Source organism: Rattus rattus, chromosome 16 (assembly GCF_011064425.1).
Source record: "Rattus rattus isolate New Zealand chromosome 16, Rrattus_CSIRO_v1, whole genome shotgun sequence".
NCBI classification, from domain to species: domain Eukaryota; kingdom Metazoa; phylum Chordata; class Mammalia; order Rodentia; family Muridae; genus Rattus; species Rattus rattus.
Window position 1 is genome coordinate 24824796 of NC_046169.1, and position 20562 is coordinate 24845357.

At 50.1% G+C, this 20562-nt stretch overlaps 1 protein-coding gene across 2 annotated transcripts in view; it reads right to left on the reverse strand.

Annotated features, from left to right (window-relative positions):
• Adgrd1 (adhesion G protein-coupled receptor D1) overlaps window positions 1-20562 on the reverse strand; it is a 111073-nt gene that overhangs the window by 59713 nt on the left and 30798 nt on the right. For both annotated transcript variants that reach the window (XM_032886901.1, XM_032886900.1), the window contains 7 exons: window positions 20494-20549; window positions 19309-19464; window positions 13741-13800; window positions 10620-10737; window positions 9452-9562; window positions 7936-8011; window positions 6316-6457 (listed from right to left, as the gene is read on the reverse strand). In XM_032886901.1, coding sequence (XP_032742792.1) covers window positions 6316-6457; window positions 7936-8011; window positions 9452-9562; window positions 10620-10737; window positions 13741-13800; window positions 19309-19464; window positions 20494-20549 — 719 coding nt within the window. The remainder of the gene's footprint in view (window positions 1-6315; window positions 6458-7935; window positions 8012-9451; window positions 9563-10619; window positions 10738-13740; window positions 13801-19308; window positions 19465-20493; window positions 20550-20562) is intronic.

Here is a 20562-nt window from a genome sequence, read left to right on the forward strand (position 1 = left end):
TGCACGCTCGCTGGGGTATGGGATGCTTGGGGAAATGGGATCAATCACTGGTGCTATTTATCAATGACGTACACAGACATGTCTGCCCCCAGGACCAGCAACTACACTCCCAGGCTCTCACCCAACGGGAGTGAGCACACGCCAGGTAGGTCTGGAATGTTCTAGCATGTTCCCTGCACAGCCCACACTGGGAGGGGGCTGTGTGGGGGTTGGGCATTCAGACACTGGCTGTGTTCCGTCGCTTGACCTGAAGCGATCTCATGGCCATGTCTACTCTGTAGGGAGGAGTATGGCACTTATATAGAGAGGTGGCTTCCTGGAAGGGTGTTCCCTGCCCTGCCCTTCAGATGGGAGTGCAGAAGTTGGCTCTGAGTTACCCCAGCCCCCACAGCTCACGTCGGGAGCCCAAGCCACGAGTCTGCTGTCTCCTTCTGAACATGAACATTACTTGGCTTAGACATCGGAAGCAAATTAGAAATGACAAAAAAAAAAAAATCCTTGGCCATTTAACCAAACCATTCTATTTCTAAGACATTATCATAGAGCGAGACCTGAGTGGGCACGTGGCGGCTCATCAGAGCACTGTCTGTACAGCTTGACTGGGGAAAGCCAGATGCTACAGGGAAAGGCAGGGTGTGAGCTCTGACACAGCTGTGAAAATGGCCAGGGAGTTCATGGCAACTGGCCTGGACAGTCAGACAGATTGGACCAAAAGCTGGGAAAGACGGCATGACTGGCCTCGCCACATTAACTGAGTGTTTGCACACTGATCTCCACAGAGGCCAGCTGGGAGTCCATCAGAGTTCAACATGCACTGTAGATGGATTTTTTTTAAAAAAAGTTTTTATTCACGCTCTGTAAGTTTCACATCACGTACCCCAATCCCACTCATCTCCCTGTCCCTTCATATCTGCCCTCTGCCCTTGCAACCTCCCCACCAAAAGAAAATCAAAGCAAAGCACAGAGAGACAACGTGACTCATTGCAACGAACATTTGTAGATATTTTTATCATAGCACAGCCCAGTTTGCAGAGAGAGAGGTTACCAGGTTCCCAAGAGTGCCACAGCAAAGGAAGACGATATTTTGTTAACAGTACCAGACTTCTCAGGGGGCCAACAAGATGGTTTAGTGGGTAAAGATGCTTGCCCCAAAACCTGTTGACCTAAGTTCGAGATTCACATGGAACGAGAGACTTGACCCCCCCCCCAGAAGTTATCTTCTGGTCTCATGACACATGCCATGACACAGAAACACATATGCACAAATAAAGTAAATTTCTCATTCACAGCAGACCATAGCAAAAGAATAACTGTAAACCATTGGTTTTTAAATGTTATCTTTTAAAGAAACGGAAAAGTGATGCTGCTTAAAGATCTCAAGTGGAAAATAACCCAAGGATTCCCCTGACTATAATGGATAGGATGTGCACACAATGGAATATTAGATAACAACAGTAACAATGTAGCCATTACTACTACAACTCCAGACAGATGGGGTTCTCAACTGGGAATCTCCCAGGGCATTCTTGGCAATGTCTGGAGACGTATTTGGTTGTCCCAGCTGGGGACTCTGCTCCAGAAATTCAGTGAACAGAGGCTACAGATGGGACGGGATGCCCTAAGCTTATCAACAGTGTCCACAACCCCACATCTTGACAGCATCTTGTTGAGTCAAGAGGCCACAGCTGTTTTTGCACAGAGGTCAGTTGCTACAGAAATATCTAGCATCTGGATCCCATGCCCGAGCGTGCCATGCAGACTTATCTTCCAGCTCCAAGGGGACACAAGACTGGAGAACTGTCACATGATCCCCGAGCCTTTGGAGTTTCACACACACTTTCATTCCCAGAGTCCTAGAAGGCTGGGTGGATATGTGCCACGTTCCATAGGCATGGACTCTCAGGAGCGAAACAGCAGTCCAAGAGAAGGTCTAACTTCTGGTACACTTAGAGCAGACCATGGACTAAAACAACCAGCCTTGGGGCTGGAGTCGAGAATGTTGTTATAGTGGCCTAAGATCTAGCGTAGCAGACATCCTTGTGGTCTGGTCATTCCATAGATACACCGAGCCTGGGCGGGACCTCTGTCAGCAGAGGGACAGCTCCAAACACTGACTTGACCCAGAACCTCCTTGGATCATTTATCCTCTGTCTCCTGAGCATCAGGGGTGGTAGACAGGACACCAAATGTTCAGAGTAATACAGCCTTAAGCCCCAGGGTCTTTTAGCAGATTGCCATACTATGGGCTGGGGGGCCTCTACTGTAGCTACCCCCAGAATTCACCAGGTACCTGCTCAGCAAACTATGCAGGAGGAAACCTCAGCTGAGAAAACGTCTCCATCAGATTGGCCTGTAGGCAAGTGTGTATGGCATTTTCTTGATTAATGATTGATGTGCAAGGACCAAGTGGGTGGCGCCACCACTGGGCAGGTGGTCCAGGTAGAGAGAAGAAAGCTAGTGGAACATAAGTTTGAGCATCAAGCTAGGCAGCACTGATCCTGCATGGCCTCTGTTTCGGTTCCTGCATGACGGACGATGATCAAGACACATACACCAAACGAACCCTTTCCTCTTCAATTTGCTTATGTCCAAGGTGTTTATCGCAGCAATTAAAAGCAAACCCGCGGGGGTTGGGGATTTAGCTCAGTGGTAGAGCACTTGCCTAGCAAGCGCAAGGTCCTGGGTTCGGTCCCCAGCTCCGGAAAAAAAAAAAAAAAAAGCAAACCCGCAGGGGTACCTATACTCTCAAGACCCTGAGGAGCCTATGCCATGAGAAAAAGAGAGAGCCCCTCAGCCTGGAACCTCAACCCTAGCCTGCATGTGCTTTGACATGTTGGAAGACAGTGCTGTAACCACCCCCGCCCCCGACCCATGCTCTATGGACATGGCTGGGGGAGACAAGTGCTGAAGCCTCCTCCAGTTCCTTCTGTTCTTTCCCATCAGCCCCCGGGAGGATGCCACAGGAATTGCTTCATGCAGCTGCAGCCGCAGCAGCGGACCTCCTATGCATCCTCTGGAGGATAGCATGAACCTCCAAGCAACCTAACAAAAACAGACAAACACACACACACACACACACACACACACACACACACACACACACACACACAAGAGTTGAGAGAGAAAAAAACTCATGACTATCTTTAATTACTACTTCTGGTAGGATAAAAAATCCCCCCAGTCGCTCTTTAAGGCACAATCCCTCATTCAAGCTCTTTGTTAAAAATAACTCTAGCAACTGACCATTAAGCTGGGAATGTGTCTTTGCCTACCCTTCCTCCCCCCACCCCGCCCCTCCCGTTTGCAAACTGGCACCTTCCCAGAACTTCACAGGAAACAGAAGTGGAGTCTTCCACATGACCACCAACAGCACTGAGATGTTGGGACCCGTAATCCCACTGCGACGGAAGGTTGTCCCTTCCTCTCAGGCTGGCTCCCTTGTCTGTAGCCTGCAAACCTCCAGACAGACAGGGAACTAGGAGACGGGGAGGGCAATGCCAGCGAGTCCACCATTGACTTCTTTTAAATTACATTTTTGTTTATGTGTGTGCGCGCATGTGTCTGTGTGTGCTCATGTTTGTGCATGTGTGCCCCAGTGCTCATGTGCACCTGTGGTTGTGCATCTGTGTATATGTTTGTGGTCGTGCATGTGCATGTGTTTGTGTGTATGTGTGCATGCATGTGTGTGCACATACATGCTTCCATGTGTGTGTGCGCGTGCATGTGCATGTGTACGTACATGTGTAGGCTAGAGAATAACTTGCTAAGAGTCAGTTCTATCCTTCCACCATGAATCCCCGGCATTGAATTCAGATGTCTGGGTCTGGTTGCAAATGCCCCTATCACTGAGGTGTCTCGCTGACCCCACCACTCCCTTCTTAAGTAGATTCAGCACTCCAGACAGTCCAGTCTTCTCCTATCTTTGAGAGAGAAGTGTGTATGTTCCCAGAACAGACAGCCCCATTCAGGTTAGTCTGCAGTGCTTCACCAGCTCCTTGGAAGCCGTGGTTGTCTGGGTCCCCCCACACAAGCCATCATCTCTTTTTCAACAGGACCAGTCAGTGCACATGCAGGTGGGCAGGCGCCCCTCCCTCCTGCTGCCTCCCCATGAACATGCCAGCGAGTGGGGCAGCCTCCTACACCCGAGACCTGCACCTACATTCCATTCAGGGTGTGCTGGGCAGAGCGCACATCTGGGTGGTGAACTCTTGGTTTACTGCTATTGAGGACCACAAGATCTTAGTGGGATAATCGGTCTTTAATAATAATCGTCTTGGGCCACCTATAAAACTCCATCTTCAGAAGCGAGTCTCTCTCTCTCTCTCTCTCTCTCTCTCTCTCTCTCTCTCTCTCTCTCTCTCTCTCTCTCTCCCTCCTCTCTTCCCTCCTTCCCTCCCTCCTCCCTCCACACCCCCATGGTGGCATGGCCAGGGGGTACCAGATGAGGAAAGCAAGATGGAGCGTCTGTTAGAATTGAGGACTCTTTTTGTGGGTAGACGTGAACTCTCCAGAGGCCCAGCTGCTGTGCTATTCATGGCAAACCCAAAATTCTCAGAGGAAGCTCCTGAATCCTGGGAGCCCTGGAAGCCAGGTTAGGGCATGGGGCCCAGAAGCCCCGTGCAGCTGACAAAGGGTTTCTGGGAACAGCCCGGAGCCACTTTCAAGGCAAACCAGAGGGAGAAAAGCAGGAACGGTTGGCTCCCTTTGAAGAGTACGGAAACAAACGTGTACCTAACATCTTGGATTTCTTTGTTCCAGGCAGCCTGAGTGCATGCCGGCCCACGTGTACACATCAAAATGAGCACACAAGCAGGTGTGCTCGCCTTGGAGTATGGATGCCATAAAACTCTCCAGCTCGTCTGCCCTCTGCCCTCAGTGGCGCTTGTCCCACTTCCTGTTCCGATTCGTCCTGCCTCCAGAGAACAACCCTGGCTGTGTTTCTCAATATGCCTCCTATCTGCTATGATTCATGAGTTCTCTCTCTCTCTAGGAGCTTCAGCCGGAACGCTGAGGTTCCCAAGGCCTCGGGGACCCATGCCGTGGGTGCTCAGCCACCAGCCTTTGAGAGAAGCACAGGAAGACGGTGCCTCTGAGCATACACGCATCCACGGGAGCGTCTTAGGAACAAACGGCACATCAGATCCTATCTCTGCCCTTCTCACCTGTGGGGCCCGGGAGCCTTGGGGCTGGGAGAAGCAGGCCTGGAGTGAGAGTGGGATCGAAACGTGTCCAAACCCCAGAAATCTCATTCTGAGATGGACAGGAATAGGATCATTCCCTGCCCTGCCGGGCCTGCATGTCCTGGTCCCTGTCCCCTGTCCCCTGTCCTTTCCACTCTTACCTCACCAGAGGAGGTCGTATAGCCAGTAGACAGCTTAAACTTCCTATCTTTTTTTTTCTTTTCTTTTTTTCGGAGCTGGGGACCAAACCCAGGGCCTTGCACTTGCTAGGCAAGCGCTCTACCACTGAGCTAAATCCCCAACCCCTAAACTTCCTATCTTATTATAAGGTCATGCCCAGCAGCTCCTGGAATTTCTCCTCATGTGAGGAGAAATGAGGCATCACCAGAACCATGCCCCGTCAATGATGTATGCTTACCCGGATAGCCCCCACTCACTCCCCCCGCAATGGTTTAAATAGCCTTTACCACCCCCCCCCCGTCCCCAATAAATGGAACCAGTTCCCCAAAGCTGTTCCTGGGTGTGTTCATTGCCTGTACACTCACTGCCAACCAAGATCCTGCCTGCACCCACCGGAACCTGGCTAAGCTTCTCTCCCTCCTGGTCCACAGCGGGGCTGGCTACCGAGAACGTCAGAAGCTCGCCCACAGGCAAAACTACATAAAGACGACGGAGCCTCTTTAGGAATGCATCAGGACAAACAGCTCATCCCTCCGATGACACCAAAGCAGAGGTGTCACTCTCGGGCTCCGAAGCAACGCACGACAGAGCTGAGCTCTGTATCTTGCTTACCCTGTCATGCCTGCTAAGAGACCCTGGGACAGCTGTCCCTCTACTCCCAACAAAATGGTCCCATAAGCCAGGGGCATACCCATAAGGGTTGCACTTGCCTAGGAGAGCCACAGTGTGTGGGGGTGGGGGTGGGGGATGGAGATAGAAGCCTCTTCACTCAATCTTAGCCCATGTCCATTGGCAAGGCTCAACCATGTGCTTCAAGAACTAAATCGGAAGGAGATGAACTCTGGGGAGCAAAATGTGCTCCTTACCCAGCACTAGGCCCACGACGGCTCTTCCCGCCAGGACTCAGGCATGCAGACCATACCCAGAGCCAGCGGGGGAAACGCCCTTCACTCACCAGTTTGTGTCTGAGATGGACAGTGATCAGAGGAGAGCCGGAGAGGTTCTGGGACAGAGTGGGCGGTGGGGACACCTCCAGGGAGATCAGGTGGCTGGCGACAGACAGCAGGCAGTCTCTGCACTTCGCAGCCTCGGGAATCCTTGGAAGCCAATGGATTTCAGTGGGTTACAAATGGGGCTCGAGGGAGGGTGTGCAGCTAGACTGCAACATTGAAGCCAAGTGTTCTGAGGCCTGCATTTGATCCTGTGTCTGGAAGTGGCCTCTGCAGCTGAGCATCTTATTTCTGTCCCTCCATTTTATCCTCTTGGAAGTGTGACATGTTTTCGAGGTGAGATAGGGCAGGACCTTAATGTACCGGGGAATGCAGAAGAACAGGTCTTTGACTCCAGGCTTGGAATTTCAGTGGATTGACCTGCCTGGCTCTGTTACCTCAGGCACCATCTCGCCCTGCCTGAACCTTACATTCCCCAATTACACAAGCATTTGTGTGGTGACATCCAGTACTTGTGTAGTGGCATCCACCGTCACATTGCCTCCTGTCCATTCCTTTCCTCACGAAGATACCTCAGTTTCCTTAGGTCACACAGCTAACTACTCTTCCTCCTCCACTCAGCTATGCACACAGAGCTGAGTCCATAGCTCCGGAGCGAGCCCTGTCATCCAGAGCCTCGATAGCCAGCACAGCACATTGCCCAACCATGTCCCAGCTCAGGGATGAGATCACGGTCCAGTAACCTTCCCAGAGAGGAGGAGAATCCGGGAGAGAGTGCTGGGACACAGTCTCTGCTGGATGTTAGCCCTGAAGGACAAGGTCTCCCTGACTTAAAACTGGAAGGGGACTGCCTGACAGAAAAGGGAGCCCACCCTGGGAAAAGCCTAGAGATGAGACCTGGTGACGTCGCCTGGACAGCTGGACCATGCTGCCCCTGAAGCCAGGATGTTCAGAGTTTCCACTACTGGACAAGTCCCTCATTTGCTTAAAACCATTCCCACTACATCACCCCGCCTCACTCCGATCTGCGCCCACCGACATCTCCTGTCCCTGTTTTGGAGTTCTGAGGTTGAAATGCCAATGGCTTAGTGAGATAACCTGTGTGCAGAAGTTTCAATTGGGATCTGGTGAGTTTGACCTGGGAATGACCCCTGACCCCTGGAGCGAGTTTAACTATCTACCAGGAGCTTCCTGATCTCCTCATACCAACTGTGGAAGAAGGAATTTGGGGGAGGGGAGAAATGGCAGAAGGGAAGAAAGCTTACCAGACAAGCATAAAGGCAGGCCTGCTGTCTTCCCATTCTATAGATGTGAAAACTGAGGCTCAGGGAGCCCAGGAGCATAGCTGACCTGTCTGCCCCAAAGCCTGCTGGATTTATCTCACTTGATGGAGTTCCTGAATCTTTTCCAAAGGACTAGAAGCCCAACCTGGCTTGAAGAGCGAGGCAGCAGGTGCTGGTAGCCAGAGTTTGCTAACCAGAAGCCGTGCGTGTGTGTGCGTGTGTGTGTGTGTGTGTGTGTGTGTGTGTGTGTGTGTGTGTGTGTGTGTATCGAGGAGGCCGGCCATCCAGGAAACGAGAGCACACACCCCCCACTCCACCCCCACACCACTGTACCACACTCACTCTGTGCTGGCTGGCGGGATGTTGTTCAGGTAATAGTGCATGGTGTGATAAAGAAGGCCGACAATCGTGGTCCAGGCTGAGGACAAAGCAGAGGCCAGATGCTCATCAACCCTCCAGTCATAAAGCAGGAGATGTGCAGAACCCGGCACACAGAGAAGCCGAAGGCAGTGACTCCGGGGTTGGGGCGGGGAGGAGGACGAGCCACAAAACCATGAGTTTACAACAAACGGTACAGAAACTGTGGCTAGTCCCCAGAGTGCTCAGCTGGGACAATGACCTCCTGTCCCATCCCTTACGCCCACTCCACTCCCAGGTGCAGAGACCTGCCCAGGATAACAGAGAGAGCTTCAGGGACAGGGAACACGTCACAGGCTGCCATTTGCCCAGCAGTGAGTGTGTCCCAGGCAGTCTGCGGGAGGGGTATTCTGATGCTCCAATGAAGGCCTGCAGGCTGGAGCCGACAGCCAGATGGCTACAATGTATCCCTTGCCCCTTGTTACAGTAAGACCCACATACTCAGCATTTCTTTCTCTCCGCAATTGTGAGAACGCTCAGCCATCATTGGCTGACTTCGGGAGCTCTCCTGCTGTCAGCTTGGGGCTCGTTACATGCCATGCATAGTGATTTATACATATTTTGCCTTGTAAGTTCTGTAACAATACCACGAAGCAGATATTGTTGTTGGCCTGGCCCAAATATGGTCAGAGACCTTCCCGGAGCCACACAGCCATCCGTGGGCTAAACTGGGGTTTTAATCAGAGTTTGGCTTGCTTCGCAGTAAGTGTTGAGAACCCGGCTTCTGGTCATTCTTGAAGACTGAGTTATTTCTAATCTGTCCTGCATCGGAACCTACAAGATGCTATGCAAGGTTGCTAGACAGGATCTCTCTCCTGAGAACAGGAAATGTTGAGTCTTTGCCAGGAGAGATTGAAGTCATAGGCACCTGTCCTCTAGACTAAAAAAAAAAAAATGAATCCATGCAGGGCTGGGTGGCAGGGCTCAGCCTCTGTCCGAACCCTCTAGGGTGAAGAACCACAATAATCCTCAACTGTGAGTGGACCCAAGAGGGAAGGATTCCCATAGAAGTTGTCAGCCAGATATGGCCAGAGCTGACTGGGCTCCAGAGTGCTCCTGTGTAACCAGGTACCGCTGGTTACTTACTCATAATGAGACTTGATCTGAGCCTGATCTGGGATAGTTTCTGGCTCCTCTATACAAATGTACCTATCCATGGCTACCTTGAAGAAGAGGAGAGGTGTCACATCTACTCATATTCAACTAACCAGGAGCTAAGCAGATTTGAGGACAGATCCAATATGGTGGGCCAGACTCACTGCAATGTAGATTTTTCCTAAGACCCAGCTTGGTCTGTGATCTACCGTGTGTTGTTGAATGAGGCGGTAAGGCATGCTTTGCCTCCGAGCCTTCTCTGGGAGCACCCAAAGCCCACCCTCCCACAGAGGGACAGCTACCCAGACTGCAGCACCTGAGGGCCCAAGGAACCACATCCACTCACCTTGGCTGTGAAGGGCCTCTCTCGGAATCTCAATGTAGCTGTGCCCGTGGGCTGGGAACCTGTAGTGGGGGGCACTCAACGCTGGTGGGAGGACCTTGGCCACTGAGAATTCTGAAGGAGAAGTAGACACGATGAATGAAGTCAGCAGGTTTACCAGCTGTGGGAGACAGACTGAAGACCCTGTGTGTCACCACCCTACGTTTCTGAAACCCAGTCAACCCCTAGGAGAGAGGAACCGCCTCTAGAAAGGGTGACTCAGAACACACATGTTCATATACACACATGTGTACACACGTGCACATATACACACGTGCATGCCCACACACCTGTGTACACATACACATACACACATGCGCATGCACATGCACATACACACATTCGCATATCTACACAAACGTGAGTTAGGATGGGGATTTCTGCAGAAGCCAAATCCTCCAGCCACGCCCTAAGGGAACTCCTGGCTGGAAGGACCCCACCCCTTTGCAATCCTCTAGCTAAGTATTCAACCTCAGGGTAGCATTGATGTCACACTCCACAGGGGTGAGGGGAATCGCGGCTCTCTAAGCTCTGGGCGACCCCATCAGAAAAGGGAAAACGAAACCATGTGTATGGAGGGAGTGACTCTGGGGGCAGATGAAGCTGTGTGGTGTCGCTGGCCCGAAATGTCCTGACGGAGATTCAAAGCAAAAAATGCATGCACTCCTGTCTGTGGAGGCCCTGACTCATCCTGGGAAAGCCAGGCTGTTTCCTCCGATATCCCACTCTGGCATTCATCCAGACTCACATTCTGGACTCCTTGACTCCTCCCCTCCCCTTCTTCACCCACTCCACATCTCTAAGGCAAAGAGCATCCCACTGGATACTAAGGACCCAGAGACTCAAGAAGCTCCAATTCCCATTCGGTTTAAGCCCAGATGACTGCCATGAGGCACCCACAGACACACGTTGTCGTGACGGCTTACACAGTCACGTGTAGATGCCACAACCCAGCCCCTAATTCTAACCCAGCTTCCTTCCAAACTGGGATTTTGCACAAGGTGCCGGAGCTCAGAAAATGGTGCTTTTTCTCAACTGCTGTGTGAGCCTCAGGCGGTGTGAAAGCCAGCAGCCTGCACAACCGACACTTTCTCCCACAACCCCCACTGCCTTCCGATCTGATAATGGCTACCTGCCATGGAGGAAGAGCCTGTGAGGGAGATATGGGGTTCTCTGGGCAGCAGGTTGGATGATATGTGGCCCATGACGGTATCGATGGTGTCAACCAGGCCCAGCGTCACGGCATTGTCCTGCAAGCAACACAGACGTGAAACTCTGAGGACCACCACCTTCAGCCCCGCATGAGATGAACGCATAAAGAATCCAGAGCTTCACTTCCCCCCTGACAGCTGTCAGAGAGAGAAATCACCCAGCTGCCCACTTCGAAGCCTAGGAGGTGACGCTCACCCGATGAGTTCGCAAAGCTCAGGACGCACAAGTCAAAGCTCACCCAATGTCCTAGAACTCCTGAGTGGCCAGACAGCTCAGACACCTGTTCGGAGCTCTGCTATGAAGCCTTGAAGGACCTGGGGCAAATCTCAGGTCTGCCCGTGCCTCAGTAATGACCTCAATAATGACCCTGAGTCCTCTGGGGCACGAGGACACCATCGATCCTTTTCCACCCTCAATGAAGTGGCGACCTCTTTAGAGGTACCAGACCAGTCCTCCATTTCCCTCTGGCCTCTTTGATTCTGCGTCTAGTAGTCCTCTTTACCTATTCAGCGTCTTTAAGGGAGAAAGAACACCACTGGGTTCTGCCCACAGGAAGGCAGGGCCCTCTTAGCTTCACAGACCTCTGCTGACTGTTAAGAATCATTCGTGCCAGGGTTTACGTCCAGCTCCTTCTGACTCTCTTGAACCTCAGACGTCACGGCAAGGAGAGACGAGTTCTCTCAGGCCCCTTGCCCAGTTCTGCCTCACCCTCCCATCCCCTTCCATCCTTTCTTAGACAGCATCTGTCGCTGCTGAGCTCTCGGCAACCACTCACAGGCACTCCAGGAGGACCCACTGAGGCGGAACCAGACGCACGGGCCAATTTTAGACATTGTCTCTTAGGCCCGTGGTCTGATTCCAATCAGAGCGTCTGTGTCTTTGGCACCCAGTTCTATGAGGAGCAGAGCGGTTCATGTGCACACTTCCCTTCAGCGCTCAGAAGCTCGCCTAAGCCGGGATTGTTTCGTAATTATTCATATTTTGCAGCAGATTTGCATATTTTACATTCAAAGAAAGTTCATTTAAATCAATGAAGAAAATCTGTTGGTCTGAGGCCTCCCCTGGCTGCCGTCCCTCTGCTGGCTGTTCCCACTGGCTATCCACCCCGTGTTTCAGATAGCAACTTGTACACAAAGCCCCTTGGAAACCTATCCCTGGGCTGGAGAGACGGCTCAGTGGTTAAGAGCACTGATTGCTCTTCCAGAGGTCCTGAGTTCCAAAGCAACCGAGTGGTGGCTCACAACCATCTGTAATGAGATCTGATGCCCTCTTCTGGTGTGTCTGAAGTGTACCCATATAGAATAAATAAATCTTTGAAGAATAAAAAGAGGAAGAAGAGGAGGAGGAGGAGGAGGAGGAAGAGGAAGAGGAAGAGGAGGAGGAGGAAGAGGAAGGAGAAGAGGAAGAAGAAGAAGAAGAAGAAGAAGAAGAAGAAGAAGAAGAAGAAGAAGAAGAAGAAGAAGAAGAAGAAGAAGAAGAAGAAGAAGAAGAAGAAGAAGAAGAAGAAGAAGAAGAAACCTATCCCTGGAGAGCTACGCTTCTTGAAAACAACAACAACAACAGAATGTGTTTCTATGTAGACTGTTACTTTAACATTCACAACTCCCCCTCTCCGTCCCATTTGCCAATGTTATACGGTCTAATTTCACATGAAGCTGTTCAATAAAGATGGCACGGCAAGCCCTCGCGCCATCATATTAATTAGGTGAGAATTGGCTGTCTCTTCTGCCTCTGAACCTTGCAGAAAAGCTTTAAATGTTTGAAAGGAGGAGGGACCAGGAGAGTGAGCACTTGAGCGTGGAGAGCAAGCATCTTGGTGCCTCAGGGCCCTCCCGGCACTTAGAGTCATGTGTGGCCCAAAATCTGGGCGGAGCATGAGATCTCTGAATCATAGCATAGACTGAATATTTGAGAGGTGAGATGCCCGCTATGCTCAGTCACTGTGAGGTGGGGTCTGTTGTCATTGCAGCATGGCCTATACTTGACAAATATGGTGCTCAGAATAACGAGTACCTTGGCAAACATTCTTTTCCCCACATTCCCCTCTTTTGTGAGGGTGTGTGGTATGTACGTGTATGCATGTTTTTGCGTGTGTGGGTATACATGCATGCATACATGTGGGGCACCATGTTGAGAATTGGCCTAAATCATTAATCTACCTTACTCATTGAGGGAGGGTCTCTCAGTCAAACCTAGAGCACACCTAGATGGCTAGCCATCTTGATCTGGGGATCCCCTGTCCCTGCCTTCTCAGGTTGGGGTTACGGGGAGGGTCGCATGTCCACCCAGCATTCGTGTGGGCGCCTGGGATCCAAACTCCGTTCTACGCGCCTGTGAGCTCTCTCTTCAACCCCATCTTGGCAAAAGTTCTTGATAAAATTACAGAAAAGCAGGTTCCAGCAGATGTCTGTAGAATGTATGTGCGTGAGCGGGCTGAGGACCAGACTGTGGGGTTATACGAGGCTGCTCTCCACCACGCTCCGCCTGCAAGTCCCGGGTGATTCTTATCGTAGGTATTTTTATCGCCACAACTATTCATTGACTCTTCTCATGTTTTAAAGAAGTGATATCAATAAGATGGTTGGAAATCAAGGAAAAGCACTCTGCTCTGCTTCTTGAATTTTGAGTGCAGGGCGACAAAAGCCTTTCATTTTCTTTTTAATCATGAAGCACACTTTTGAGCCCTGCCGTCTCGCACTCAATCCACTGATCTTAAAATGCCAAATATGGGCTCTGACTGTTCAAGAATGCAGAATAAAAAAAAATACACTGTGTGAAGTGACAGGCAAAGGTCAGCCTTCTGGAAGAACTGCTCCCTTTCGCAGAGCCAGAGGCAGTGGCACGGGACCGAGCATCCCAGGCTCACTCCCACCCCGGGGTGCCTTTCATGTCCAAGGGAAATGAGCTTCAGTGTCTCAGCCATCAGGACCGAGAAAGGCTTCATTTTACTTAAGTACAGTTAGGGCCATGGGATGTCACTGCAGAAAGATAGCCATAGTGCATGCATGCATGCTAAAAGGTCAAGGCATCCTCTTCCTTACCTCTGATACGTGGATCCAGCTGGGCAGTAGGAGCACCTCGCCCACAGTTCTTAAGAAGGTCTAAAGGTAAACAGAACAAGACTGCTTAGGGTAGATCCTCCAGCCTCACGTCCGAGCCTACCAGACTCCTCCCCAATCTTCCCACGTCTCCTCAACTAGCCATTGGGGTAGCGTGCAGCGAAAGGCAATGACGGCTTGTACTCGTGGTGTGTGGACATCCGTGTATGTATGTTTACATGCGCACACTTTCATGTTGGTACGTGTGAGTGCTCGTGAAGCCCAAGGCTGATGTCAGTAATCACACTCAATTGCTCGACCTCCTTAGCCATTGAGATCGCTCAACTGATCTCAGAACTGGCCAATATGGCTGACTCTCACTAGAAGGCTCCTGCCTCTGCCTTCTGAGACTGGAGTTATAGGCAGGTTTTCATGTCCACTCGGTGTTATTTAGATTCTGGGGATCTGAACTCAGATCTTCAGGGTCATGGGTTACATGCTTTAATCACTGAGCTGTGTTCCCAGACTTGGGCTTATCTTATAGATGCTGTCTCATTTGTTTCTTGTGGAAACCTTGTAAAGTCAGTGATCAGGATGTGGACATCACAAGTGCCTGGGCCACACATGTTCCATCAATGAATGGATGGATGAGTGGATAGAAGGACGAATGGATGTACGGATGTATGTATGGATATATATATATATATATATATGTATGTATGTATGGATGGATAGATGATTGGATGGATGGATAATGGATGGATAGATAGATGATGGATGAATGAATGGTGGATGGATGGATGAGTAGATGGAAGGAGGGATGGATAGAAGATTAGGATGGAGATGAGATGGAAGGAGGGATGGATAGAAGATTAGATAGATGGATGAGTGGATGAATGACTGGATAAATGGATGCATGAGTAGATGGATGGATGGATGATGTATGTATGTATGTATGGATGGATGGATGGATGGATGGATGATGAGTGGGTGAATTGATGGATGGATAGATGGATGTATAAATGGATAGATGGATGAATGATGGAGTGAGTGAATGATCACACTCATGAAACCTGACAATAAGCCATTTATACCAGCTAGACATCACCTCTACAAAGCAGAAGCCAGTGCCACTCAGTCAGTCACCTTAAAACTTGGTCTGACTCATTCTTCTTCCAAAACAATAAAATTACATTTTAGCATTTTCAAATAGGGAGAGATAGGTGAAAACTGGTCTTCCTACGTCCTTTGGGGGAAAAAAAGCATTGGTTGCAGGCCACATAGCATGACAGCATCCCATGTGACCCCTGAGCAAGGCTGAGCAGGGTAGCTACGTCAGTGAAGTTTGCCTCAATCCCCACCCCTCCCTACTGCACGATGCCTCATCTGTCTCAGTCTTTACAGACACCAGACTCAAACTTGAAGACAGACTCACTCTCCTGTTTCCTCTACCTAGTGGTTCTCAACCTTTCTAATGTTTCAACCCTTTAATACAGTTCCTCCTGTTGTGGTGACCCCCCCCCAATCATAAAATTATCTTCATTGCTATCCCATAACTGTAATTTTGCTACTGTCATGAATCATAATGCAAATATTTTTTGGAGATAGAGGTTTGGCAAGGGGGTCGCGACCCATAGGTTGAGAACCATGAGGTAGTCACAGCCATCAAAATCCTACCCCTTCTCAACAAAGACACTAAGTACGTGCAGAATGCATTATCAAAGCTCCCTTCTCCCCTTCATCTTCATTTCACAGCTGTTTATTAACACTCTAAAGTGCAGGGGCTTAACTAATGACTGCAAAATGTTTCTGCTTTCTCTCCCTGAGCAGATTGGCAAGCATTTTCTTTTATTCCTTATTCCTTTTCCTCTCCCCCCTCCTCCCTCTCCTCCTCCCCTTCCTCCCTCTCCCTCCTCCTTCCCCTTTTCCTCCTCCTCTCCCTCCCCTTCTCCTCCTCTCATTCCCCCTCCTCCTGTCCCTCCTCCTCCCACCTCTTTCTCCTTCCCTTTTTCCTCTTCCTCTTCCATAAGGTCTCATACAGCCCAGGCTGGCCTCGAACTCACTGTACACAGAATGACTGAGGCCAAGGGGGGCCTTGAACTTCTGACCCTCTTCCCTCTGCCTCCCAAGTGCTGGGGTTACAGGTGTGCACCACCACCCTTGGTTTGTGTGGTTCTGGGATCAAACCCAGGACTTCATGTCTGTTGGGTAAGCGCTCTTCCAACTGGGCCACATCCACAGCCCCAAAGATTTTTTCTCTTAAAAACCACAAAGTTAGGACTTCAGGTTGTCAGGCTAGACCTTCAAGTCCACCATAGAAGCAGGCTAGACTGTGTATAAATAAGTCACCATATGTCCCTAAAATTTAGGCCATGCTTGTTTCATATTTGGTCTGAGGGACACGGAGCAGTTCTGAGAACAGAAATGAATGAACCACAATAGTCAAATCTGATTTTTTTTTTTTTTTTCTTTTTTTTGGGGGGGCGGGGGGGCAGGAGCTCATGATGTAGACTCAAAATCCTTCTGCCTCAGTTTCCCAGGTGCTGGGATTATAGGTGTGTGCTACCACAAATACATTTATATTTCCAGTCAACTACTTATTGCGGGGGGTGGGGGAGGAATCAATTAAATAGTATATTTTATTTACTTGATCCAACACACAAAAATATTATTTCACCATGCAGACCACATAGATATTTTCGGTTGTTATTGTTAATTATTAAGGTATTTCACAGTTCTTGTGTTCGAGGCTGAGGACTCCAATGTGAATATTGTATGTGGGTCACTAGTCTCTGTACATGTACTATGGACCTCACACTTGGGAGCACATGTGACTAACACTACTTACACCATCTAGGAAGTGGCCTCCAGCCATTGTGCTGGGCCATCAAGGATGGTTAAGAGTCAGGACACTACAGAAAGCTGGACAATGACTGCCTAGAAATTTCATTTCCTGTTGAATCAGAGTTGACAAGTTCTGGGAGCCGTTCTGTATGATTTGTCCCCAGGGCACCACAGTCGGCACAGGCTGTGGGGGGGCCCTCAAATCGAGGACAACTGGGCTCCCTCGGTTTTGAGTTGGCTTTCATTCGTTCTGTGCACATTTCCTGTTAAAATCCCCGCCATGTTTTCAAGGCCTAAGGCTCCCCTTGCGAAATAAGAAAAATGACTCTGAAGGTTGAGATGGAGAAGCTTTGAGTAGCCGGCTGCTACTCCCCAACAGGTCAGTTGCCCGCCTGCTGGCCCTGCCCCTTGAATCCATTACTTTGATTACTGAACCCCAGAGGCATCTGGATTTTCAGTCTCTGAATCCGTGAGGTTTAGTAGAGAGACAAAGAAGTAACAGGCAAAGAGCAAAGCCACCAAGCTTAGGAAATGTTTCCCATGTGACCTCCATCGAAGCCTGTGTTCCAATACACCATCTTACGAAGGACGTGGGACCACCATGGCCATAAATGCGTGTCTCGCTTCATCCCTACCAACCATCTCATAGCTCCACCCTGGGCCCATTGACCTCACCTGGACCAATCCCTGGCCTAGGAGGACAGAATTGACATGGCAGACCAGCCAATCATAAAACAGAGCTCGAATGGGCAGAATTGCCCGTGTGGCACACTCCCCATTTCCACAGGAGGAGGGGCTGGGATTGGGTGGAAAAATCCCCAAGTTTGGGCAAACTTGTACATCACCAGTGGGGGGGATGGTATGTGATGTAATGAAGAGGGCTCACCCTAGAGTAAGTGCTACATCACGTCTCTCTTCTGCTCCCCTGACAGCCACCCACCCTCCCCATCCCCAACACATCCAGACACACAGACAAAGGGCTAGTTGTGGTTGTAGAGACACTATGGTCCCACAACACAGTGCCCTCAACACTAATGGGTCCGTGGTCAGCGTGCATAAAGTGGGGTCACATAGCAGACCCATCCAGTCACTATCAATGCCAAAGACTCAGACACCATGTTCCACACCTGCTCTGGGTCTTATTATCACCCTGTGGGTACCAGCTAGGGACCTGGACAGCACGATTTCTCTACATCTCCCAGGAAAGTGAGGTCTATAGGGTTAGACAATGTGTCTACCAAATTACTAAAAGCACAGGGCTGGGGGTCACACCTGGGGTCAGCCTAGAACCTGAGCTCAGCTACCCAGTCCTACTCTTCCAAAGCACTTTCCAGAATCCAAATCCATGGCAGCCCCTCAACTACTTTAAAGCCATGATAGTTCCTGGTGATGTAGAATTCTAGAACCTAAGCGTTCTGAGAGACGATGAAATCTCAAGACATCCAACTTGCTTCTTTCAACCCAACAAGAAAACTACTGGCCTCCAGCCACTCCACGGAGCCTCTGACTACTGTACCCCAGGTTTATGTGCCTTCCCTGGGTGTGCGTTCAGCATTAGAACCCCAAGAAATTCAAGCCTTTGAGAAGAAGTGACCCTGCACCAGACACCAAAGTATACAGGGATCCACTTGGTCCCCTGAGATAGGGTCACTGTGACTATTGCCTCCAAGTCTCAGAATAGCCAGGAAGCCAGCAACATTCATTCCCAGGAGTACAGAGTTGTGACCTGCAGCATAAAGGTCCTATCAGCTGGAATCCACTCCCCAATCATAGCCTTGGGCTGTATTCTTAAGAATGGTCCACCTCAAACATCCCTTCTCCCTTCATACCAGCCAAGACCCCTGGTTCAAGAAGACCATACAGCCATGGTGTACCTCAAGCTTTTTCCTCTACCTAGGGACCATTGGGAGGAATGACATTAATATCCTAAGTACCACACTCACAGGGTGCCCTGGGTAACTTTAGGATGTCACACTGTGCATAGCAATCAGTGACCCCTATCACGGCAGTCAATATCCCTCACTCCACCTCTTCCTTATTGCCAAGGAGATATCAGACTTGAGACCAGGAGTTGCAAGCCCAATTGGCTCCGGAGGCCAGGTAGGTGGTCCAGAAAGGTTAGATGCTGGGCAAGTGAAACGAAGAACCAATTTCCAGCTCAAGGAGGCTTCACTGAGCAGCAGAGCTGGCCTGGACCAGCTCTAAATTCCTGTTTACAAGATGCTCAAATTCTGTAAGGCAAGGTTCTTGGTCTTTTTTTTTTTTTTTTTTTTAAAGATTTTAGTGTGTGTGTGTGTGTGTGTGTGGGTGTGTGTGTGAGAGAGAGAGAGAGAGAGAGAGAGAGAGAGACAGAGACAGAGAGAGACAGAGAGAGACGGAGACAGAGAGAGAGAGACAGAGAGAGACAGAGAGACAGAGAGAGAGACAGAGAGAGAGAGAGAGAGAGAGAGAGAGAGAGAGAGAGAGAGAGAGAGTGTATGCCAGATGTGTGTACATGCCCATAGAAGCCAAGAGAGACTGTTTTATTCCGTGAATCTGGAGTTCTGAATGGCTGTGAATCACCTAACCTGGGTGCTAGGAACCAAATCCGAGTCTTCTGTAAGGGAAGCAAGTGTTAACTGCTGAGTCATCTCACCAGCCACGGATCTAGATCTTTCTAATTCTCTAATCCATGGCCCCGTCATGCATCAGCCCTAACCCACAAGTCAAAGGTAGCAGGAAATTTACCTCTGTGAGGTTCAGCGCAGTTTCCTCGGAGAGCGATTTATTGGGCAAGCTGAGGGACACGTTTTGAAGGTATCTCAGCACGGTTCTGGGTCTCTGGAAGTGTTTTCTCTCCTCAGTCAGGTTGGTGATGATAGGGTGGTAGGCATCTGTGGGCATCTGAAAGACAGTAGTAGCCACATGGGTTCCTGCTAGGCACTAAGACCAGGATATTCTATAGAAACTCAGGGTGACCCCTGACTCTGGGCCCATAAGAATCTGCACAGAACAGTATCCCATCCTCACAGCCCCCTTCTGAAACTAAGATCGTTTGAAAGATGAACTCCTGAATCCAAGTGGACGAGAGTCCAGGCACTCACCGTCAGGCAAAGTCTGAGCAAGGGACATTCTAGACACAAAGGCTAAGTTAAAGCAGATGCATTCTGTACAAATCAACCCACTTCTCTGACATCAGAAGAAAGGGTACCAAAGGAAGCTGCCGAGGAAAGTTGGGTCTCAGGAAAGAGGAAACCATTTCAGGGATCACTGGCTCCCAAGAATTTCCTTTCCTCCTAGCATTCCAAGGAACAGGACCCAAGGGGATCCTTCTCCCAACCACTCTGGGCACCAAGAATTACCCTGAAATTGACTCCTCTCCCTTTGTTAGTTCGTTCTGGATAGGATGCTGGGCCTGCTGGCACACATCGCAAACCAACGCTACGACGAGACAGTGGGACTGTGGTTTGAATGTGAGTTCCGCTCACAGAGCCTCCTGTGTTATAGAGCTTGGCCTCCGGCCCATGGCACTATAGAGGTGATTGGGTCAAGGCAGCGTGCTAAGTTATCAATGAATTAAACCCATTGATGTGAGTCTGTGTGTTATGGTATGAGCAGTAGACAGTGGGTTTAAGTGGAAGAAAGAGAATGGGCCATTGACGGATGGTTTACCCTCAGACCCTCTTTCTCCTCTCCTACCCCCTCCCTCAACCCCTCTTCTGACCCCCGCACCCCCACTTCCTGGGTGCTACGGAGCACGGAACAAGTGTCCTTCCTCCACTTGGCTTTTCTACCACGGTTCTGTCTCGTCTCAGGCCCTCAGCACACAACGGACTGAAATCCCTTCCCCCTTGGGTTGTCTCCTCAGATATTTTGTCCCAGCTACGAAAAGTGACTCGCACACAGGGTAAAAAGGGAAAAGACCCTGCTCACCACAGTGTATGCTGTGGGCATCGCCGGTGGTGTTGAAGACAGCGGAGGATGTTTACCTGAAAGATAAAA